Source organism: Rhyacophila brunnea, unplaced genomic scaffold (assembly GCF_057557595.1).
Source record: "Rhyacophila brunnea isolate RB1 unplaced genomic scaffold, BYU_Rbru_1.0 scaffold_10, whole genome shotgun sequence".
NCBI lineage: Eukaryota > Metazoa > Arthropoda > Insecta > Trichoptera > Rhyacophilidae > Rhyacophila > Rhyacophila brunnea.
Window position 1 is genome coordinate 5,144,186 of NW_028232752.1, and position 26,887 is coordinate 5,171,072.

Sequence of the window (26,887 nt, forward strand, 5' to 3'; positions counted from 1 at the left end):
AATAACGTAATAATAACTAAAGTATTCATTTTATATGAAGCAGTAGCGAAGGGTAGAGGTAGGCTGTTAAGATCCGCCATAAATAATACACACTAAACTTTGTTAATCATAAGTATATGTTTGATTAAACTAAGACTAAAATTATTGTTACAGATGATGTTGGTTAGTTTTTTTTTTAAATCAATTAAGCCCTGCCTAAACCAAACTATAATAGTTTTGGTGTACGTTGGGCGAAACTACAAAATTGTGCACACTTTTTCATTCACTTGTTGATTCATTTTCTTTTTAATTCCTTAAGCCTTGCCTAAACCAAACTATAATAGATAAAAAATATTATTCTAAATAAAATATCCAAAGTTATGTATGATTTAGTTGCATAATTTTAGATATTTTATAGATAGACGAGTATTATTTTTTGACTATTATTTATCATGACTTGGTTACGCGCAGGGTTTAATTGAATTTTAAAAACTAACCAACACTGTCCGTAAACAAATACATATGACTGACAAAGTTTAGTGTGCACTATTTATGGCTGATCTTAACAGCCTACCTCCACCGTTCGCCACTGATATGAAGAGATAATTAATTACATACTGACAGGAAAATATTTTCCCAATTCAATATATACGACGATATTTATTATAATATAATATAATACAGATTTTTTAAAACATACATATTACACATTTCCATACTCCCTTGTACAACTTACATACATACTACTTGTCTTATTTCAACGATTTTCCGAACGATTCAAGCACTATTAGATTATCTTGTTTCTTCAGACTGGTGTTTTATAAGAGATGTAATATAATATTATAATTCAAAATATGTTTGAATTATTTTCGAATACCCGTAGACAAAAAAATAATATGGATTCTGTCTGTTTAAAAGTGGTAAGTTAGGCAATGTTCAATATAGAACGATTGATTATAAAGTTGTGAACAAATTGAGATGCATTTCACGTCACTATCACGCTGTCACGGCGACAAATTTAGTCTATGGTTTCGTCATTTTGCAAAATATTTTGAACGATCACCACCTCTCTAAATTCAATTATAGAGAGTGCCAATTCTAAAGTAAGTATTAGTATTTTGAATTATTATTAATTATTCATCTTAATTACAACGTTTTTCTCAGGCCGTATTCTTGTTTGTCGGGTGGTTGTTTATCCAGTATAAATCTTGCAATCGATTTTTAACTAACTTCCCGACTAGCTAGGCATTTGAAACTTTTAGAATATATCAGAACACGATGCCAATGCCATCTTTAAGTAGAATTGAATTCATTTTTAGTTAATTCTGTTTTGTATGAAAAGTTATTTCGATACGATTATTGGTTGTTAGGGGTCATAGCAACTAAACTATTAAATAATATATACGTGCGTTACTATGGAAATCAATATGGAATGACATTTCATTATTCAGTATTTCTATCAAGTACAATTTTTTTGATCGTTTAAGCTAGTCAAGTCAAGTTTATAATATGATTCAACAGAAAATTTAAAAACGTTGCATATAAAAAGTTCTTTTTATCTTGTAATTAATTTTATTAATTTTAACAGTTTCTACGTGTGCGTAGGTAAAAATTACTTGCGATATTATAACAATAGATAATATTTTGAACAGAACCCAACCTGCAGATCATAGATAATAGACAATGTTCTTATAGAAAATACATAGTACCAACCACTAAAAACAAAAAACGTGATTTTGATGTGATTTGAAAAATTAAATGACACACTTTAATATGTTGACCAGAGTAAACCTTTTTTTTCAATTGATTGCTTTATCCAGTCCATGGCACATGCATAATATGTGAATTTCTTAAAACCTAGTATTATTACACGTTTATCACTAAATACACTACTTTTGTACTCATAGACTATAGATACATCGTTTTACTACACTGCTGCCTTTGGGTCTCATGGGATGTTATAGTGTTAAAAAGAATATAAATACCTAACAATATGAACACATGTTTTGATGGTTTTGACACGGCACAGGTTCGTATCCTGGGTCTGGCAAGTACACGTCATATTATTTTTCAATCTGTGTATGAGTCAGAGTATGGAGCTAATAGGTTGAGCAAGTGGCAAACATCCATTTCTCGTAAAAATAAAATCTGTTAATAGAAACTTCCACTCTGTGGAGGCCCATATTATCATCATATTATTAGTATCAGACATGACCAAAAAAAACTTGAACAACAGTTAACAGAATAGGTATTTAGTTATCTATTAAAAATATGACTCATTTGCAATGTCAATAAATTTATTGAATCAAATTATTCGTATACATATGTTGAGAGAAGCCGTATAATAGAATAATATAACAATATAATTAAATAATATAATTAATAATATAAGAATAAATAAGTACGTGTTTACATCTAGCGCTCGATATGCGACGCTGCTAGATACCGACTATTGTTTGTAAGAGGGAGACAGATTCTTCTTCCCCTCTTACGCCGCACCTGTGTGTGCGGCGTGATACTAGTTAGTTATCTTCGGTTATTTGTAACGCGCGCATATAAAATGTAATCTTTCTGTATAATAATATTCATGCAGTTGAATATAAATAAAGTTAATCGTATATTAAAACTACGTTGCTTATTTACGATGCTCAAAACAATCCACAATTCCCAACAACATAATATTATATATCAAATCCACTAGCCACCAATAATAGGGAAGATTCATAAATTTGTACACGAAAATAATATTTGAAATAGGCTGAACATTTTCGTTTCAACGGTTATTTTATTTACCTGCATGCAACAAGTAGTTATCGCAACAGCTTGTCAATTTTTTATGACCACTTTTATATTTATTATCTTTCTCTAACTATGGTTTCATTTTAGATCATATTTTATATTTTGATAATTTATTTCTGAAGCCTTTCGCTTCATAAAATCAATCAAAAACTACTTCAAATGACATTATGTTTGCTCTTTTTCAAGTAGAGCATAATATTACCACCCGGTGAAACACCCATATTTATATACGATTTTTTTTTCAATTTATAAACATATATAAACAAATTTAATGATATGTGGAAGAAAAATTACTTAAATCCGATGTTTGTTATTTTACAAGCAAAAAGCGCTTTGACTATATTGAAGTAAGCGGTATCGATTTATATTCTCTGTCCCTTTTGAGAAGCATCCATCAAGCCTATTCTAAATAATTAACACGGTAACACGTTTCCGTTATTTTTGTTATATTTGAAATAACACCGATATCACTCGGAGCAATTCCGTATACAAGGTAATAATCCTGTGGTTTCGAGGTAAAAGTGCTTAAGTCAGTTTGGTTGCAGCTGAGATAAATCACAGTTTTCAAAATACTTTCGCTTAGAAGTTAATTATTGGTGTATTTTTTTATTTATGTTATGTATAATAGTTAAGTTTTTGAAATTGTGTTATATTTAATATTTTGAATAAATAATTTTTAATTTTTTAAGAGTTTTAAATTCTTGCCTCAATTTCAGCTATTTCTACAAATTAAGATATCTATTTATTTTGCTTACGTGTGACAAAACCAATGATACACAAAAAAATCACAATTCTTTACACACATTGGCATTAAAATCTTTATTTCGTAAAAACGCGACTTAATAACTTTTACCCTACAACCACAGAATAATTGTCAGCACACGGCACTGCGTCTTACTTGATACCGAATGCATCCAATTAGAATCAAGTATGACGTGCTAATATTTTGCAGTACTATTCAATGATATTTGACAGCTCGGAGTCAACGCGATTGTGTTAAAAAACATCACGCCTAACAGTTAACTTCCCGGGATAATTAACTGCTTGAATACGACATAATATTATCACAGTTCTCACTTTTTTATGGATTTTAGAGTTAAGTGGTATGTTAGAATAGCCTTGCTGCGCATCTATTTATATACAAGACTGCTTTCGGCCACTACGGCAGCTATCTAGGGTAGGCTTATATCGAACTATTAACACTTATTGTAACAATTACAATAAGTTCGCCGTCTAAACAGTCAAAACAAAGTCAAATATTTATAATTTTTTAACTTAAGTTATAATTATTTTAACTGTCACCATAAGTGACTTTAATAATTCGATACTTTCCTACCCTATTTAGCTGCCGTAGTGTACCGAAAGCAGCGTTGTGTATATAATAGATGCACTGGTGTCCTCAATATTTTGGAATAACTGCAATCAAAAATTAAGTGTTTACCATAATATAACTAGTCATGTCAATAATGTTATTACAACATATTTTAAAATATGTATTATTTCATTGTTTCCTGCAAAATGTTCAGTGGCACCTTGTTAGTGCGGACCTGCTGCACTCGGTGCTGGACAAACAGGAAATTGCCCACTGACCAAAGACGCCCCTGCTTTTCATTTCCGGTCAGATAATAATACGACAATCGTAATGATGACATTTTACTGCAGCTGCTCTGACAAGAATATTATGATCATACTTTTTGAAAAACAAATGGAAAATTGAACGTGCCACATATGAATGCATATTGCAACGAAGCATAGTCTATATTCTTTAATCTATGGTCTTGAAATAATGCGGTGACGGCTTATTATATTTTTTTAAGTGACATCTACTCGGCGAAGGTTGATAATCATCACGAGGTCTTATATTATTATACATCGGCAATTTTTTACGCAATCGATTCATCCAACAAATTAAGGGGGTCTCAAAATAACTATATAATTATTACAATATAAGTAGGTATTTCTCACAAATTAGATATAATTAGATATTTTCTACATAACTCTCGGGAGGAAGGCCAGCGCTTTACGCACTGCACCACGAGAGCCGCCAAATTGTATGTCATATTTTTGTTCGAAATTTAAATACTTTTATCACAGACAATTTTTGTTTAATTGTAAACGTTATTGTGGCTGGCAATTATACTAGCTGATTAATTACTGACAAATCTCTCCTTTTAAGAGCATACATAAGTGAAACGGCAAGTAATTTTCAACAGTAGGTGGAACGAAATTTCGCAGTCGTCGCCAATCGGAGACTGACAGTCGAGGTGTGAGCACGTCAATTTGTTTTGTGATGGCGTTGGAGGAATATATTCTTAAATCGTGTAAAGATTACTAAAAAACGTTCCGCATGTACTTGAAAAAGAAAACATGTCAATGAATATACTATTATTATTACGAATATAATAATAAACATAACATTAAAAAGACGCATGCTGAATTTTTATAACAAATTATATTTCGTTCGGCTCGCACCATTTGCGCAATCCGCGCATCGCCTAGTCGCGATCTTTTTAAACCATGCCTCAGCTGAAGTATAGCCTTAATATAAAATGTAATAATATTACTTTGTTTCATAGGATGATCAGTGATTACTACAGCATAGCCTGTCAAAATTATCCATCGAACCATTTCAACCTCAATCGAATCCTATGATAAATAATATAGTAGTCAATCAAATTGGATGTAAGCCTCTTACCATCTCCAATTCTTTGGTCTCGGAAACGAGAAGAAGGCCTCCCCGCAGAACAGGATTACTCCGGATTTGAATGCCGAAGGCTTTTTCTGAACGAGCTTTATTTATCCCATTGAGAAATTTTCCAATATTCAAAAGGAAGGGAAAATCGTTTAACATTTTCGTGTATTTATGGATGCTTGAACTTTAAGCTTTTGCGTTTTCGTAATTTTCTTTCTACAGTTGAATTTGAGACACTTATTTGCTTGAGCAGAAAACATGAATAAGTAATTTGTGTGTTAATATCAGTGCATATAAATACATATCTATTTAATATACATTATTTGAAAAGACTTCTGAGAAATATAACCACAACGAATATACTATAAAAAATACGACACCCTACAGCATGGCCCCCACACCCCAGGCTAGGACGTTTGTCGGGCCCCCCTACCTATCGCTAAGGGTAAAGTCAGTGTGATGCGTTGCAGTAGCGTTATCCAAATTTAATGGTGTATTTGTAGCAATTTTTTATATTTTTAATATGTACTTACATCCATTTGAATTATGGAGTTGTTGAGTATCGACACACAGTAAAAAATTGCATCGTACAACCAAATAGTCTTAATTATTAATATCATCAAAGGAAAATAGCAAATAATTATAATATAATAGAAAATAATTTTTTACCATTAGAGCAAATTTGTGATCTGTATTTATATCGGTATCGTCGGCTCGTCATGCCGGGCCCTTCCTGAGCCCGGGCCCCCAGGCTAGAGCCCTGTCAGCCCCCCCCCCCCCCCTTGTGGGAGCCATGCCCTACAGGATTACAATTGCAACAAACCTAACTTATGATTTTCACCATGCGTTTTCTCGTGTCCGGAAACTTGTACGTATACAGTTCGCCATATCACACTTCTCCATAAAATGTTGTATCAGAAATATATGGCCGTATATTAAAGACCGTCCAACCTCTTTAGGTCATATTGTACCGACATAAAATTCACGTCTAAATAAAACAGGGTTCTTGTCGGTTTACACTTTACAAGAAGCCAGCAGCAAACAAATTTTGAAAATTGCCGATATAGTAGATTACTTGTTAGGTTAGGTTAGGTTTTTATTCTTGAATCCATGAATTTTGCCAAAATCAGCTATGAAAATTGAATTATTGTTCATATTGAATCTAATAAAATTGGAGACCGTATAGTATACGGCCATCTCTTTCCGATAAGAAAGCTCACAATGAACTGTGCCACAGTGAAATGTTTTACTTACAATACACATGTAACCGCGCTTTCTTTGGCAACCGGTTTGTATATTTTATTGTATTTTGAATTACCTTAATAAAATTACTAAACGGTGTTAGGATCACTCCAAAATTACTTGCACTTGCTAATAATTTAATAAACCATTTGTATTAATAATCATTACATAAATCTGTAAATTACTCAATCCATAAAGTCTGCATTATTTTATATACTTTATAAATTAAATAAACTCTGGGTTTGGTATAATATTCCCCGATTAGCAATTAGACAATGTATACCTCCTATTCAACATATAACATTTTATAGAGAATACAATAATAATTATGTTTGAAAGGTAAGAAATTGAGGGTGGAAGGAAGTCCGCAGACAAGTGCAATGTGTCAATAGTAGTTAAGTTACAGTTAAGAAAACCTAGAAATAAGTACATCTTAATAACTAATCTTAAAGTGCATTGTAAACCTAAAATTTACAACAATATAAATATTTTACAATCAGTAAACTCGTCCGTGTGAACCAACATATGAGCATTTCCCGCAGGCCAAAAGAATGCTTACGCGTCGGGTTTCATTCGTCGTATCACAGGAATTAACAAGTAAATAGTGCATTTCTGCCACTGTGTCGTGAGAAATCCATTTTTTGATTGATAACATTTGTGTCATAGTCAAATTTCGCAGACAAAATTCTAGGAAGCAATCCACAGTGTGGGAACAAAACAACAGTAATTAACCCACGCCGTCGATAGCGTTTCCTTTGTCTCCTTTCAATATAAAAACAAATGTTACAATCCAACAATGGACTAGTACCTTAAAATCGTTCAACCTAATAACACGCTTCTCGCTTCGACGTAAAAATAATTTTCATTACAAACACAATCTTCGTAAATCTTATTTATAAACTTCGCATTGTAACAAACTGTAATTTGAACTTGTATTTTGTTGTTAAGGATAATAAATTTGGGGCTACTTTAATACGCATCAAAACCTTCTGATTCTATTCATTACCTACCCCTCATCACACCATCTCTTACCTCAAAATAAAATAATAAAGGTCGTTTGTTTGTCAGGTGTTTCTTTTATTATATTGTCAGTCGTCTCTTCATATATATATACTTTTTTCAGTACATATTTTTTTCTATTTTTCATTCTCACATGCGTTTTTCTTTTTTAATGATTTCAATAACTCTCCAATATATTCTTTATAACTATATTTAACATTTGATTTACTTTGGTGTTTGGCAGTATACGAAGGTGGTGGTAGATAGAAGATCGTTGTTGCTTGGTTGTTGAGATGAGAGTTTATTGTTTGATACAAGAAATTATACTGAATACAATAATAAAGATGGTAACGTGAGATTATAATCGCGAGGTAATGATGTCTTGATGAGATCGACATGATCAAAAGATTAATTTATAAGAATGCACTGAGAAACTTGATTCGAGTGGAATAACGGATGTACTATGTCGAGTAAAGAATTCATGACAATAGCAGCACGTCTCGTGGTGGACTCGATGGGTTGAGTGTAGATTCATAGCGTTGGTACCTATTAAAAAAGTCGGATCTGCAAAATGCTATTTTTCAGTACGAGCAATCAAAGATGTTTCATCAAATATCCTTTGTGACCTATTGCTTGCCATAATGAATAAAAATATTATAGAAACGTTTATAAAAACATCCGTCTGTCCGGTGAACATAGCAGCAACTGTCAGATCCGACGCATCTTGCTCACCCACGCCCAGCCAACAATGTCGGTTGGTAAGAACCGACATTGTTATTCGGACACTCTCGGTAGATCCGTCATTTTTAACTTGAATATCTCGAAATTTTTCAAACAAACAAACAAAACTGTGATTGTGGTATAAATGTTTAAAGTGTTTAAATAACTTTTACGTAATAATCCGAAAATGACAAAATTTCAGATCCGACTTTTTTAATAGGGACGACGATAGATTGTTCTTCTTATTTATATTAATGCAGTACATATTATATTACCTTAGATAATATTGTCGTAACTATCAATCAAAACAAACACTACTGGATAAGTTATGATTGAGGAAATGCTGACAATTATTATTGCTATAATGTTTTGTTTTAATAACAAAACCTACATATTATTAAAGTATGTCACCATTTTAATGCTGAGAAGTATGATTGATTACTACAGATTATGCTTTTGGTCTCCGCCCTGTTGTTGCGACCATCACTACTCTTTTATTTTATATTGTCATTATACTTATTCTGTCAACTGTGTTGATCATTTTGGTTCACCTGGCAGAACAGATCAATAATTATATTCAGATATACACTAAATTTTGAAGAAGGGTTTTTTTGAATGTGAGTGTCCTACAAAAATGAAACACACATTATAAACATGCAATAGTGTGTTGCAACCTTAAAATACACCAATATTGAAATAGCATTAGTGCATAAACCGAAAGCAGCTATCAGAACCAAGGACAAGCTTAAAATGGCGTACTCTTGATACGTGTTTAAGTTTATCCCATATTCTTCCACACCAAGATCGGTTGACTATTACTCAACACCTATTACGTATTTCAGTTCGTCTGTAATCCCTGGTTCACCTAATTATACCTAATATAATATCAGTAGCGAAGGGTAGATGTTGGCTGTTAAGATCTGACATGACTAGTGCACATTAAACTTTGTCAGTTATACGTATTTGTTTTTATTGAACTACAATTTAAAGATAGTGTTGGTTAGTTTTTAAAAATCCATTAAACCCAGCCTAACCAAAACATAATATTTTTGGTATATTTTGGGCGATCCAAAAAAATTGTGCACACTTTTTCATTCATACTTATTTGTTTTCGTTAAATTAAAAAAATACATATTACACATGTCCTTAAGGAGGGGTTTTTATTAGGTCGTATTCTTATTTGTCCGGTGGTTGTTTATCCAGTACAAATCTTGCAATCGATTTTTAACTAACTTCCCGACTAGCTAGACATTTGAAACTTTAAGAATATATCAGAACACGATGCCAATGCATTATTTTAATACGTTTAGCCATCTTTAAGTAGAATTGAATTAATTTTCAGTTAATTCTGTTTCTATGAAAAGTTATTACGGAAGAAATCCGTAAAAACTAAAACACTATTATTGGTTGCTATGGGTCTGGGGTCCTAGCAACTAAATTATCAATATATACATGCGTCACTATGGAAATCAATATGAAATGTCAACATGACATTTCAGTATTATTTGTTAATTCAGTATTTTTATCAAGTACACATTTTTTTGATCGTTTAAGCTAGTCAAGTCAAGTTTATATGATTCAACAGAAAATTTAAAAACGTTCTATATAAAAAGTTCTTTTTATCTTGTAATTATTTAAAAATAAAATGCCTTTATTAAGATTATAAAATATAATTTTTTATCGTAAATATTTCACTATAACTTTTACTAATGGTTTTATAAATGCGTTTAAAAATTAATAAACCTAAAAAATCTTAACACCACTGCACATTGATGTACTGAAATATGACTATATTCTAAAACATTAGATCAAGAGGTTTAAAAGAATACTATGTTATGTAAGTAATAAAAATACTGTATGCAGTCATCAAATGTTTAAAATAAATATAAAGGATAATAAGGCTTCAAAATATATAAATAGATTATCTACAATGTTTAAGGAATGTTCAGGCTAATGCTTCGAAAATAATTATATGACGTTGCAAGTATAAATAATAAATTGTCTGAATATTTTAACAAGCTGTGTTAGAGTATTAACCTTCTTTTCGTGTCATCCCCTATCACATATCATCAGGGCGATCTATGCTTTATCTGCTACCCCAAACTGTTCGATACATCTCCACTCGTACAAATCACGGAAGTTCTTAAGGGGGGACATGCTCAGCGTAGGTCAAAATGGAGCTTTTATTCTATTTTCAAAGCATGATCCTGGACATTCCTCAAACGTTGTAGATAATCTATTTATATAATTTTGAGGCCTTATTATCCTTTATATTTATTTTAAACATTTGATGACTGCATAAAGCATTTTTATTACATAAAATAGTATTCATTTAAACCTCTCGCTCTAATGTTTTAGAATATAGTCATATTTCAGTACATAGTATATAATTTTTTATCGTATATATTTCACTATAATAATGTCGACATAAATTATACTGATGGTTTTATAAATGCGTTTAAAAATTAATAAATGTAAAAAATCTTAACACCACTGCACATGTATGTACTGAAATATGACTATATTCTAAAACATTAGAGCAAGAGGTTTAAAAGAATACTATTTCATGTAATAAAAATGCTTTATGCAGTCATCAAATGTTTAAAATAATAACAATAAAATAATAAAATAAAATAAATATAAAGGATAATAAGGCTTCAAAATTATATAAATAGATTATCTACAACGTTTGAGGAATGTCCAGGATCATGCTTTGAAAATAGAATAAAAGCTCCATTTTGACCTTTGTCAATTTATGGCTACGGCCTATGTTGTAGCTTAATCACTGGGAAATGCCAATAGAAATGGCTTATTTCAAAAAAATACTACCTTATTATTAGGTCGATAATTATTATAAAGCAATCATTATTCGCAGGATGTTTATCACATTTAAATGGTCAAAGACATAGCTTATCATCAGAATCTTTAGAATTATCTTCAAATGTGTTAATCGTGCCCATTTTTTGAATAATAAAATGCCTAATTCTTGTCAAATTTGGGATCACAAAGATTATAAAATATAATTTTTTATCGTAAATATGTAACTATAATATAATGTTAACATTAATTTTTCTAATGGTTTTGTAAATGCGTTTAAAAATTAATAAATCTAAAAAAACTTAACACCACTGCACATTTATGTACTGAAATATGACTATATTCTAAAACATTAGAGCAAGAGGTTTAAAAGAATACTATTTTATGTAATAAAAATACTTTATGCAGTCATCAAATGTTCAAAAGAAATATAAAGGATAATAAGGCTTCAAAAGTATATAAATAGATTATCTACAACGTTTAAGGAATGTCCAGGATCATGCTTTGAAAATAGAATAAAAGCTCCATTTTGACCCACGCTGAGCACGTCCGCCCTTAAGTCATAAGATGAAGCACCGTTCTCTGCGACGTTTACCGTTGATGTTTCTCATAATGTGTGTAGTAACATATTAATAATATAGAAAATAAATGCAAAAGCCAGACGCCATACGCCAAAACTTTGACAGGAGTTTTGATTTATAGCTAAATGAGTGGCAAACCAGTAAACGCAAGAAATATGAATCCAAATGTCTTCAAATATATATATATATATATATATATTAACCATGTCCGATCCTACCGATTCTAATAAAAGCATATGAACCTCTACAGAGTGAAGGTTTTGTATTAACAGATCCTATGTCTGTCAGTCCCAATTATCACCTAACAGAAACCCGAAATTATTAAAATAATACATATGTCGTTACATTGATGTGTTACTAAGTCCGATCACAATAAGATCATAATATTATGGGCATCACAGAGTGGAGTTTTGATCTTGTTTAGAAATGGATGTTAGTCACTTGCTTAACTCATCAGGTCAATACTCTCACGCATACACAAAATTGATAAATAATATGTGTACTTGCCAGACTAAGGATTCCAATCTGGGACCATGACCACCCTCACATCTTGAAGCGGGCCCCCCAACCCATCGCTAGGGTTAAGGTTAAAGGCAGTGGGGACGCTCATCAGAATCGTTTTCTAAATGTTGTTTCAGGTAAAATTAAGGGTGTTTTCAGCGGCTGTTTGTATTGTTAAATAAATTCACTTGAATTATGGTATTGTCGAATATCGACACATAATAATTAAAAATTGCGTTACAAAATTAGATGTTTTAAAATGTTAATTCTCATTAGAGCAAATTTGTGATATGTGTTATCTCAAAGGTCGATCCGTCATGCCGGGCCCTCCCAGAGCCCGGGCGCCTAGACTAGAGCCCTGTCAGTCACCCCTTGTGGGGGCCATGCGTTATATCGTGGGCCGGTCAAATATTACCAATATTTAATGCGCATTGCGTTTACTTGACAACCTTTAATGCACTTTATAACACAGCGTAAATATTTTAAATAGCATAATTGTAATACCTACTCCACTTCACTCTATTCTCGAGATCTTTCCTCGGATGACAAGTTGGGGGATGCTGTACTTTTGTCCTCTCGTAATATAGCCGTGCTACTGTAGTTTTCTGGTTTTGATAACATGCAGAACCTCTCGGTTATATCCCATTAGATTGAGAAAGTCAAGATTTCTCACCCAGTCAATCAAATGAATTTCGAAGATACGTCTGTGGGTCTCAACCATGGCTCCCACAAGGGGGGGGCTGACAGGGCTCTAGCCTAGGGGCCTGGGCTCAGGGGGGCCCGGCGTGGCGGGTGAGATAAACACACATCCTAAATTTGCTGTAATAGTATAAAAAAGTCGCCTGCGGTGCTATTTTACTTCAGGGTCATTACCATTTTTAAATATATGGTTGTGCGATGCAATTTTTGGTTGATGTGTGTTGATACTCGACAACTCCATAATTCGATGTGTTAAAAAAATCGATAAAAAATACACAATTTTATTCGACATCGAACACCTTTTGTAAAACCTGCCTTTAAGTTTAGCAATAGGTAGGGGGCGGCAAAGATCCTGGCCTGGGGGCCCGCTTCATGATATGGGGGCCATGGTCTCAATGACATATCCTGGTTTAGCGTCCATACTATAAAAAAAATATTGAGAGAACTTTTCAACGAACCAAACCGTTTCCGAATTAGGTTAAGGTCTCGTTTGCTAAAATGGTGTCTCATTTTGAGAAAACTCCTTGCGATCTCAGTTCTAGATGTTATTTAATAAAATATTAAGCATTGAAAAAACATGCCAAGGACATGTTTATAATGACATCAAAGTCTCATTTTCAGCTGGTATAAATTCTCTGGTGTTTGATGGCATCTCTTATCTCCTTACATTATATTGAATTTCAAGTTAATAACATATTATTATACCATATATAGAGAGAGATTCATTAATACCATATAAGGTTATGTATTATTATAAATGTCGTCATCGCTTAAAAATTATAATAGTCATAGTTATTCACAACAGATGTCAGTCACAAAGTTTATATTGCCTGGCCGCAACAATGGTTTTATTTCTAAACTAACCTTTTGCAGTGAAACTGTTAGCAGTCATCCATATATCGTCTCAATTCTGGCAGAATCTGTCAAGATCGGGCACCGAATTGCCGAGAGAACGGCTCTCCGCTCTGTAATCCGGCAGTTTAATGTGAAACCTGCTGGATTATAGAGCAGGAAAGCTGAGTTGCAAAATGCCGGACTATTGAACGTGCCGGATTGGTGAACGTCGGATTACCGAGCGCCTACTATATGTCAATTTTACATATTGCGAATTGAGACGCAATATCCGACTGTTTTACTGCAATCGCAATGACATGACTAAGAAAATTGTAGGTTATGTTGATATGTCTGATGTGTCAATACAAAATTCTTGTATTCGGCTCATTACCAACTAGATGGCGCTCGTTCGGCTTTATCTGCTTGGGTTCGGAATTTGACCAACATGTCTACCAATCTAAATTTTCGCCGTATTATGAATTAGAGATAGCCGCCGCTAACCGTTTAGTGTAAAGAATACCTTCCGGGCTAATTTATAAGAATGAAAATAACGGAAACATGCTAAAGTGATAACCGTTAAGAATAGACCTGCAGGGGGGTGTGATTTAGTTTAAAATCAATATTTTTATGTTTACTGTTTCAGACAGCGACCCCACAGAAAACCCTTGCCGACACCTCTTGGGGTCGCAACCTATAGATTGGGAATTCGTGAGTTAATATCGTCTCAATTCTGGCAGAACACACTAACTGGAGAATACTAGTTTTGAGTAATTTGACTTTGAAGTTGTTAAAATGTTTGAAATGGTCTACCATGTGAGTTTATTAAGTAATCGTAAAAAGGATGACTTTAAAATAAAGACTGTTTATTTATTAAGAAGGTTTCCAGACGGTAAAGTTTGAATTAAGGAACATTTTGGTACTAACTCAATATATCATTTTTTCGAATTAGTGTCTTCTGCCAGAACAGTGACGATATATTCTTACATTAGGATTAGATGACTGTGCTTATAACAACTTTTAAAAACAAATATTTCGTTAATACGAGCCAGCAGTAAAGTGTAAGAGATGCTGTTAAGATGCACATTAAACTTTGTCAGTCATACGTATTCGTTTTTAAGTTAATAGTAAGTTAAATTGAATAAAATTGACCCGATAATACGTTGGCACGTGTAAACAACACGCTTAAGGCCCATTTCACACGAGACACCTGTGTCTAGAGACCGGTGTCGTTCATATAAACAAAACAAGAATGAAAATGAGACGTGCAAAAACGTGGACATGTAACTTTGGCTCTGACGTCAGACACATATTAGCTATTCAGTGGCTGGCATAGCCACTGCATTATCGAGTGGCTGGACACCTCGGTGTCTAAACATTGGTGTCCCGTGTGAAATGGGCAAACTGTCGTGTGTTACAGAGTGTTTTTGTATACATTTCTGAATTAATAATCATTTTTAAAAAAATGTTGAACTGCTCCGACGAAAATACGATGTTAATGAACTAACAAATTGATTTGACGCCATCTTGATTAGGGAATGGGACGACTTGCCTCCGGACAATTGGACGCCGCACTGTCGTAGACACGTGTAGATGAGGTATTTTAATCAGTTTCTATCTACTACTTAGTAGTTTGAATTCATTTTACTCTTAACATAATGTATTCTTTATCGCGGATTGAGAATTACCATGCCTAAGGCTTTATATAAAATAAAAAACTCTTTTTTCGTTGGAACTTAAACATATGCACGATTAAATGATTGTTTACGTCTGCATATTTACATTCTCACCAACTATTAAATCATAATATAATCATTGAAATATAAATAATAATATTGAATATTTTTTTTAAAGTACCTATAAGTACCTAACGTCTATTTATTTTCGAAGTCCGTGGCGTCCAGTTGTCCGGTGCCAAATCGTCCTAGACCCCTTGATTACGACTATAAAAAGCTGATATGTTTAAAAATTCTTGTGAATTTCTTGTTCAACATTCAAAAGAGAATTGATCAACAATAATCGACATGTGGGAATGTGGCATTAGGCATTATTGTTATCTACAACCTACAATATTTTAATTCTTACTTCTATTCTACTTAAAAACAACATTAATTTATTACGTAGGCATGCATCTAATAGTCAAATATTAATTCACTATCGCAGTGTCTAACTAATTTGACATTGATTATCCCCCTATAAAAATATTGACACAATCCCCGACCATACACCGGAAATTAACGAAAATTAATAGGGGTAATATTTTTCCATAGCACTCCTTTGTACCTATTCATTATTGATTCGGTTGTTTTTACCGCGAAAGCTATTTTGAATCACTTGGAATCATAAATTGTCTACGCTCGAGCGTAATTATTGTCTCTGGTTTTATGAATGATTGCGGTACTTTAAAACAATGTTGTCTGACGAAAAGCTTTTTTCAAATTATATTTTATTTGCATTTTGACAGACATATTAAAAAAGCATTATTCTCTCTTTAAACATGAAAAGCTTCATAACTGAGCGAGAAAAACTACACCAGTGGAAAAGTTTGGATTCTTTTGTTAAAAACTCTTTGAAATACAGTACGACTTAGAATATTGTTTCATTAATGTTATGAAAATAAATTCATAGGTTGATTTCGTCCACCGGTACAGGGTGGACCTAGTGGTATTGAGGGACAAAGATTTTTGACTGATTCTGACTCAGTTTTCAATTATACCACTCTAGTACCATTGTACAAAATGACACTATCTTAATAAAATGGCGGCCAAGTGCGGTTTTGGTTAAGGCTATACTTCAGTTGGGGCACGGTCTAGAACAAGCGTGACTACGCGACGCGAAGATTGTGCAAATGACGCGTGCAGAACAAAACATAATTTGTCATAAAAATTCAACATGCTTCCATTTAATGTTATGTTTATTGTTCTATTAGTAATAATAATAATATATTCATTGAGATAGGTAACGTTTTTTAGTCATCTTTACATGATTTAAGAATTAATTCCCCCGACGCCATCACAAAACAAATTGACGTGTTCACAGCTCGACTTTCGCTCTCCGATTGGCAGCGAATCCGAAATTTCGTCGCACCTATAGTTAAAAATTATTTGCCGTTTCACTGAATATTTCATTATATAATATTATAATATAATATAATATAATATTTCATTAACTACTACCTATTTACTACTAAGATACTCGTACATAAATTTTCTTTCGAAATAAAGCAAAGATCGAAATTTATAACATAAAAGGTAGGCCTTCTTATCTATAAAAGTAATACTATCGACTGAGGGTACTCGATGGAACTTGAATTTAAATTCCAATTGATTTAGGTAAGTTTTGTACTATTTCGTTTGTCAATTTTTGCGACCCGGATTTCGTCTTTCGGCATCTTCAGGCAATATGCGCACTCACCAATGGCAAATACACACTGACAATACTGACTACAATTAAGACTGTAGGTGGAAAAGCAAGGTTTCTCTGAACCACAGCTATTTAACATAGCAATGCTTAGGACGTCTACTGGACCAACATCTGCGACGATTTTCTTTGACCATTATTTTTTGACTAACTGTGACCAACATTTTGATATTAGTTTAAACCGATCATATAATTACTAATGGAGTATAAAATATTAACCAAGTCATCTCTTAAAAATATAACATAAGTGTCATTGAACATACATCATTTTGAAAACACTTATGAGAAAATATATTATAACCAATAGAAAAAATCTTATTGAAAAAAGTAAGACACCCCGCAGGAATCGAGCTTGCATCTGTCGGGTATCGCGCCCACGCACATTAACCACAATGTTAAAGGAGACATACTTATTTACAACCGATTTTAGCTAAAGGCTTTTAATACTCACTAAAGCGCTTTCTAAATTGAGCTACATTGGCGATCGGCTTTTGTATTTTAAATCAATCTAGGTTACTTTTTTGAAAAAGATTTTTTCTATCGATTATAATATATTTTCTCAGTAGTGTTTTCAAAATTATGTAGATATATTCAATAATTAGAATGTCACATTCTTAAATCTTGTGAATTATTCGTTGAATAAAAAAATAGTTAATTAAAAATAAGTGTCATTTTTTTTAGGGAAGCGATGTGATTTATGGTAATAATTATAAGAATAATTAGAATACATTAAGTACCTATATCCTATGATTCAATTAAGAAATACGAAATAAAATTATTATGCGGTGTTGTTATTTATTTATCGTCGGGCCTCCACGTTCCTAAGCCCGCCACTGACCAACATCAAAGTCTTCAGACGATGTAATAGGTTCTTAATTACGTCGCTACTTGCCCGACTGTCATTTAATTACGTTTTGTATTTTCTTTCAGATTTCGTCGCGGCTTCAAGCAGTTCTTTTCGTGCTGTCCATGCGTGGAGGTAGGACCGGAGACTTTGACAAGGCGGGAAGTCCTCACATCAAGATACTCGTGCTCCGGATCCCCTGATCACCACCGCATCATCAGAAATGGTAAATTAAGCTAATTATATTAGTCTCTGAATCTGAAAGGGCACGTAGTGATTCGACTCTTCGTAAACACTAGCCAACGAAATATACTATGAATCAGTGATGTCCCTAGACAAAATGCCGCCCCTAGGCAGTGCCAAAATGGAGCCACATTTTTTTATAAGTACAGTATTTTTTATCATCTTTCATGACTCCAATATCTAAGAAATGTGTTGTATGGATACATTACTAACAAGATAGAATATTATATGTGGTATAATACCATTAAATCTAATTTAAATGCCATCTCTGCTTCAATAGACAATATTGCGAGTCTACGGTTTCAGAGAGATACATTTAAAAATACACCTGACAACTTCTAAAACTCTCGAGTGACTGGCAAACATATTTAGATACATTTTAAATTAAGTAAGTATGTACTGTTACATTCCCAAATGGCCCCCATTTGGGGATGTCTCTGTGAATCTGGAGAGGCGCAAATCGATATCAAATCAACAAATAGTAAGGGTTGATTGCGAAAATAATTAAATAATGTTAAATATCTGACCGGCACCATTGTCTGAATGCCGTTAAAAAACGAATGGCAACGCCGCATTTGTACGGCTCGTAAGTGACCGTTTGTTTTAGCGGGAGAAGCATTTTTGACAGCAACGCAGTAAGCAGTGTTAGCCTCGCTATCCGACAAAACCTAAATTGAAAAGAATTTGTATAAAAATGTTTAGAATATATTAACGTAAATATACCTTGCCGTTTTCAACACAATTCCGGTGTGTTATTTGTTCACCTCCAAGTCCCGAATCCAGACGAAAAATCCATACAACGAAGCAAAGTGACAGCATGTTTTCACTTTCGACAATGGAGGGAAATGACAGTACCTATATACCTCATCATCATCATCAGGAGCGCGACAACCCGGTGTGGGTCCTGGCCTCCTCCAACAGCTCCCTCCACCTGTCCCTATCCAGTGTGGCCGCTTTCCAATTTGGTACCCCCAGAATACGGCAGTCACTGGCAGCTCCATCTAACCAGCGAATCTTTGGCCTCCCTCTTCTTCTACGTCCTATTGGATTGCTGGACATCACTCTCCGGTTCATTGTCATTCATACGGTGCACATGACCTAGCCATCGCAGTCTCCCAATCCTAATTGATTGAACTGCGCTGCAATCTTCGTACAGTCCGTAGAGCTCAGCATTATATCTTCTCCTCCAATTGGTGCCATCCCTGATCGGTCCATATATACGGCGGAGAATTTTTCTTTCAAAGATGTTCAGGGCTCGTTCATTTCGCAGAGTTAATGTCCAGGTTTCCGATGCGTAGGTGAGCACTGGCTTTACAAGTGTTTTGTAAAGAGTGCTTTTAGTTCGACGAGATAGTAAGCGGGACTTAAAATGTCTTAACAGACCAAAGTAGCATTTATTCGTAGACATGATTCTATTGTTGATTTCTTCTGTAATATCATTATGTCGAGTTACAAGAGATCCAAGGTATATGAAACTGTCGACCGTATCTAACTTGTACCTATATACCTACCTACCTATAATTCAAAAATAATTCACACATCTCCACGTGTCATTGCTGTTCACCAAGAACGTGTCATCCAATTACAACGGAAGTAAACTAGACATCGCGAACCCGCCTGCTAAAACTTGTATACTACCTACCTAATTAAAAGATTTTGTTTCCGACCAGTGAGCTGAATTTTTTAATGGAAAGATATTTCTGTTATTACAAAGTTTAGGTAGCTATTTCTATATATTACTAATGATTCTCCTCGATTTGCCGCCCTTTGAGTAACTGCCGCCCCCAAGCGACACTCAATCTGCCTACCCCCACGGGACGTCGCTGCTATGAATATATACCACATAAGCGTGAATTTCCGTAGTTTTTGGCAGAAAATATGACCTACCTAGTAAGGGCGACACCGGGCGAGAGAAATCGATGCAATAGGCTTCATATAAGAGGAGTCAGAAAAAACAATGGTAACATAATTAAAAATACTCGTGCACACTAGAAGAAATCGCAATCTGCGCAATTTCAATGTTAAGTTATTCCACTACTTATAACAAAGATAATGGACATGGTTAAGTATAAGAATAGTTTTTTTCTATATTTTCATAATTTAAAAATCATTCACATGATACCCATAAGCATGGACCCCACATCCTGTGGGACACACTACATTAACATTTTTCAAATTTTGTTTATTAAGGGCATCCATTCAGTGTATTATTAACGATTTTGTTCTATTTTTAATACATCTACTATAATCATGGAGTTGTAGAGTATCGACACGCAACAATCAAAAATTACATCGTTTAATTATATAATTTAAATGTTAATAGTCAAAAAGTATAATAGCGCCTGCGTATGCGATTTTTTTACTATTAAAGCAAAAATGTGATGTGTGTTTATGATCAACCCGCCACGCCGGGCCCCCAGACTAGAGCCCTGTCAACCCCCCCCCCCCCCCCATGCCCATAAGTTAACGTCCTCTCATGTTAAGACGATACATCAGTGAAACGGCAAATAATTTTCAACTATAGGCGCGACGAAATTTTGGACTCGCTGGCATTCTGAGAGCGAACGTCAAGGTGTGAATACGTCAATTTGTTTCGTGTTGTCGACGGGGGTATTGGTTCTTAAATCGTGTAAAGATGACTAAAAATGTTACCCATTTACTTGAAAAAGAAAACATGTCAATGAATATATTATTATTGTTACTAATAGAACAATAAACAGAACATTAAATGGACGCATGTTGGATTTATATGACAAATTATATTTCGTTCGGCATGCGTCATTTGCACTCCGCAATCCGCGCATCGCCTAGCCACGATCTTTTTAGACCATGCCGCAACTGAGATGTAGCCTTAAATGCGGCTGAAATGTTACATTTATAAAAAAAATCAAATAACATTTGAAGTTTCTAATATAATACCCCGTATACACGTGCATGGATTTACCGCTGACAGTGCGTATTATCGCGGCCATAATAAGAAAATACACGTCTAAACATGTACAACCTTGCAAGATTGCATGCATGAATCAAAAAAGTTCGGAAGCTTCTGAATTTTCACTAGACAGTTGGGATATGTTCCATATCTGCGCAGTAGAACGATAGTGGCGAACCTGTCGATAAAAAACTAACTACTTCGCGCACTCAGAGAAGAAATAGTAGTAGGTACGTACGATAAAATGACAGCATCACGTCCCGCTTACTCTTGAAGAATGAGCACCATTGCTGCTAGTAAATCCATGCACATGTACAGGCGCTATAAATGTAAAATAAGTGTTGATGTTGATACCCATTACCTATTTCAAAAAAATACATTTTTATTAATTACTTGCCTACGTTTCAACGATTATTTTTTTGGCGCCCAGATATCTCATGACCCTTCAAGGGCAGATTCGGCCGTGGTTATAGAGTTAAAACAAATGCCAATAGCTAATATTAATTAATATTTACGTCGATAACAAAGTTTGATGCCAAAACTTGACAGTCCTATTTTGTAGCTGTCAAAATCAAGTGACTTAATTTTGATTGAAAATTACTATTTTAACCTTTTGAGACTGACAAACAAGCGAGCACGCAGAAAAATGGTATGGGGGGTCCATTACGTAAAAATATCCATAATAATTTATTACCTATTAATTTGTAATATGGGGGGGAAGCAACAAAATCTAACAGGTACGCACGCCGCATATTATTAATTATAGTTTCTCATCACTTCCGTAAAAAACGTTTCTAAAAATCAAATAAACCCTGCCTAAATCAAACCATAATAGTTTTGGTATATTTTGGGCGATACGATAAAAATCTGCACATTTTTTCATTCATACTTATTTGTTTTCGTTGGATTATGAATACATATTACACAAATTGTTGGTTCATTTTTTAAATTCATTCTTCTTCTTATTGTGCCATCTCCTAGCGGAGGTCGGCCACCATCAAGGCGATCTTATCTTTGTCGTCTGCTACCCGGAACAGTTAGAACTTCTCGGTCCTTCCCCATTCGATTGAGAACTTCAACATTTGTCACCCGGTCAGTCCAAGGAATTTTGATGATGCGTCTATACAGCCACATCTCGAAAGCATCAAGTCTCCGTGACATCTCTTGGTTTATCGTCCATACTTCCATACCATAGCAAAGAGTTGAGAGCACATAACAACGTACCATACGCAGTCTCAGACCTAGGTTAAGATCTCGATTGCTAAGGAGGCGTCTCATTTTGAGAAATGCGCTCCTTGCGATCTCAATTCTAGTTTTTATTTCCTGAGACTGGTCCCATTTCTCATTGACCCATGTACCTGAATATTTATAATGGGTCACACGTTCGATTGGTTCGCTGTTAATGACAAAATTTGTGTTGGTGTCTGGTGTCGCTGCTTTTGATACTAGTAATAGTTTTGTTTTCTTGAGGTTCATTTTTAAACCATAAGAATTACTGACCTCATTAACCTTTTCTACCAGTTGATGTAAACTCTTTAAACTATTAGCAATCAGCACAGTATCATCGTCATATCGTATATTGTTAATATGTTTGCCATTAACCATAATACCCACCGATTCACCTTGTTAGGCTTCCTTTCAAAGCCTTACCTAAACCAAACTATAATAGATAAAAAATATTATTCTATCTAAATATTCAAATTTATGTATGATTTAATAGCATTATTTATAGATAGACGAGTATTTATTGATATCTATTATGACTTGGTTTCGCAGGGTTTAATTGAATTTTAAAAACTTGCCAACACCATCTGTAAATTATTGTAGTCTTATTTCAATAAAAACAAATACGTATGACTAACAAAGTCTAATGTGCACTATTTATGGCGGATCTTAACAGCCTACCTCCACCCTTCGCTACTGTGATATAGGTAGGTAAATATTTTAAAAAGCCATAGAGTAATAGGTATGAAATTACCAGTTCGCTTTTCATTCTAGCCAACGTCATAGCAGTCAGGTGTATAAGTTTTAAAAGCATTTTCCGTCGCATGATTTTAATGCAGTACCTACTTACCAAAGAAATTTGCTTGAAAACATTCATTGTTCCATGACATGAAGCCTCTGAAATAATAATAAAATAAAAGTTTCACCTCTTGAAAGTTGCGAAATATTATGACAAACTTTCATCAACACTCCGACACCATAGTGTTGCCATTCTAATGGTAGGTATAGGTTAACAACCGGTTCGGAATTTAGGTTTAGTTATTTCGATCCTAATATGATTATAATATGGGCCCAATGACATTAATATGGACGAAGTATCTGGGGAAAAAAATGACACTCACTTTTGTTGTCGGGTCTGCCGAATGGCATAATCTGTTCTAACGCCATTACAATAAAGGTGATATTGCTATAAATTCCCGAGGCTTTTTGAGGGGTCTGCCGAATGGTTTGGTTCGAACGGGTTCGCTCAAACGAACATTGATACTAAAAACACTGTTCTAACGCCATTACAATAAAGGTGATATTGCTATAAATTCCCGATGCGTGATATCGCATAATGGATATTGCGTGACGTCTACCTATGCACGTGCGAATGTTACTATGAGTGAATTTACTTGCTAGCTACTGTACTGAGTGCGTCGTCCATTAATAATGTCATTGTATGGGCCTCACAGAGTGGAGGTTTGTGTCTAGGACGATTCGGCGCCGGGACAACTGGGCGCCACGCAAAAGAATGACATTTGAAAATAAATAGACGTTCGTGAATAATTATCGATACCTTTAAAATATATAATTTATATTTAAATTATTATGATATTATATTTTAATACTTGGTGCAAATTTAAATATGCACACTTAAATAATGATTTAATTGTGCATATTGATACACCCCTGTTACAGGCGGGCTTCTCCCGGTGTAAAATAATCATTTAGTAGCTATAAGTCGAAACGTAACCCTGACCTCTAGAAACGGCTTCATAAAACATCTAATCTGATTCCTTGCTCAACCACGTAAGTATTTTTTATTCATAGGTAAAGGCCTTCGTCCGGTGTGTGAAAATCGCATATTGGGCGGAGGTGTAATTAAGATAAATTTAATTTAATTTAAAAATTAAAAATGATGATGGATGAAAGAGATAATTTTAAGACTAAATATAAGGATTCAAAAATAATAAATTTTGCCGCGCTTGTCGGCAACGTCCAAATTTCGACGCGCCTGCGCCAGGGTGGTCCTCGTGATTCGTGAAATCAAAAAACATCACGCGATAAAATTTGGCCAATCACGAGAGTCCTTTTTGTGGAATGGCGTGGGTACGCGAAGTTTGAAAAAGAAAAAAAAAGTTAGTGAGCGTCCTTTTTCCAACATGTACGGACCTGCGAAACTTATTGTTAAAAACAAAATATGTAAACGTTTAAAGAAAATGTAAAATATAAGAAGACCACGTTACGAGCACGAAAGACCGTGTTTTATTTACGCTCCAATCGTTTATATCTCATCTTCTTCTTTTTTGTGAATCCGGGGTTCGATGTACACCTGAGCTAGCCGCTGAAACCCCGGGTATCTCAATATGTTTAAGTTCCAATACGAAGAGAGTTAATTTTTATATAATGCCTCAGGCACAGTGACATCTCGTAGGGGTAGGCAGATTGAGCGTCGCTTGGGGGCGGCAGTCACTCTAAGGGCGGCAAATCGAGGAGAATCATTTGGTTCTTATATACGTCACTGTTTAGGGATGACAATTCTCAATCCTCAATCCCAATCAATAAAAAATATGATGTTAAGCAAAATGAATTAAAACAACTAAGTAGTGGATAGAAGCTGATTAAAATTCCTCGTCTACTTTCTATATAAAATTGCAACGAACGTATATTTATATAATTTGACAGTGCGGCGCCCAATTATCCTGGCGCCCAGTTGTCCCATTCCCTGGAGGTTTATATAAACAGATTTTTGTTTTTTTTACGAGAACTGGATGCTAGGCACTTGCTCAACCTATTAGGTCTCTCTTACTACAGAAACAAATTGAAAATATTATAATTAAATTAATATTGAAGATATTTGCCAGACCCGGGATTCGAACCTGAGACCCACGACCCGACGCGTAAGTTGCTCGACCATCGTGGATTAGTTACCCAATCATTATAAATTATAATTATTTGTCATCAATAGAGCATTGAAGCATTGGCCCGAACATCGATCTTAATCGGTAATAATCATAGACCTACTATAAATACGTTTGATGTGAAGCATCAGTATTTTTTATGACTGGTAATGTCTCGGGAGCAGTTCCCTAAGACTGAGGTCACCGTGTACCCATGTGTGCTTTAATTGAGTTGACGTGACTTTAAACAAAAAATATCTATGTGAGACAGAAAGACATAGAAGCAAAATTAAAAATTGTAGTAAATAACAAAAACTACGAGGGTGGGTCAATAATTCCTTAGAAAAAAGCATTAAAACAGTTTTTATTTTTGTATTTTTTTTTTATTTCTCAACATAATCTCCTTGGAGCTCAATACACTTGGTGAGACGTTTCTCAATTTTTTTTAAACCGTCAGAAAAATAAGTTTTCGGAAGGTCCTCAAAATAAGCATTTGTCCGATCGATGACTTCTTCATTTGAAAAAAAACGTTGTCCACTTAGCCATTTTTTAAGTTTGGGAAAAGGAAAAAGTCACTGGGGGCTAAATCTGGCGAATACGGTGGGTGGTCGACCAATTCGAACTTCAATTCTTCAATTTTAGCCATTGATCGTAAACATGTGTGAACACGGGCATTGTCCTGATGAAAGAGGATTTTTTTCCTGTTTAAATGAGGCCGTTTTTCTTCAATTTCGTTTTTTAGCTGGTCCAATAAAGATGCATAATAATCCCCTGTTATTTTTTTTTCTTTTTCCAAATAGTCTGATTACCAGCTGATTTTACGGTTTTCGCCTTCTTTGGACATGGTTTGTCTTCGCAATCCACTGCTTTGACTGTTCTTTCGTCTCGGGAGTATAGTGGTGTATCCATGTTTCATCTACAGTCACAAAGCGACGAAAAAATTCATCCGGATTGCGTTGCATGAGCGACAACAGGGCTTTAGAGGCCACCACCCTATTGCGTTTATTGTCGACTGTGAGCAAACGCGGCACCCATCTTGCAGAAATATTTTTCATGCCCAATTTGTCATGTAAAATAGAAATGACGCTACCTTTTGAGATCCCTGTAACCTCAATTATCTCACTCAACTTTAATCTTCGGTCACTTAACACCATATCGTGGATTTTATTGATCATTTCTGGTGTAGTCACCTCTACAGGACGTCCTGAGCGTGGTTCATCCTTTGTTGATGTACGACCACGTTTAAATTCATTTAACCAGTTATAAATAGTTGCAAGTGAAGGAGCAGATATGCCGTGAACTAAATCCAACTCATTTTTTATTTCCTTTGCTGTTAACCCTTTTATATTAAAATGTTTAATAACAGCTCTAAACTCAATTTTCTCCATTTTCCATTTTTCCATTTTCCACAAGCAAATTTTTTTTTTAAATGTACGAAAAACACACAACAACCCGACCAATCTGATTGAAACTTCGCAGCAT

The 26,887-nt window shown here is 34.3% G+C and overlaps 1 protein-coding gene across 1 annotated transcript in view; it reads left to right on the forward strand.

The window, feature by feature from the left end:
• The window catches only part of TkR99D (Tachykinin-like receptor at 99D), a 544,278-nt gene extending 525,914 nt beyond the window's left edge, over positions 1-18,364 (forward strand). Inside the window, exon 7 of the mRNA XM_085955182.1 lies at positions 18,211-18,364. Within this exon, the coding sequence (XP_085811308.1) occupies positions 18,211-18,364 (154 nt within the window). The remainder of the gene's footprint in view (positions 1-18,210) is intronic.
• The last annotated feature ends 8,523 nt before the right edge of the window (positions 18,365-26,887 follow it).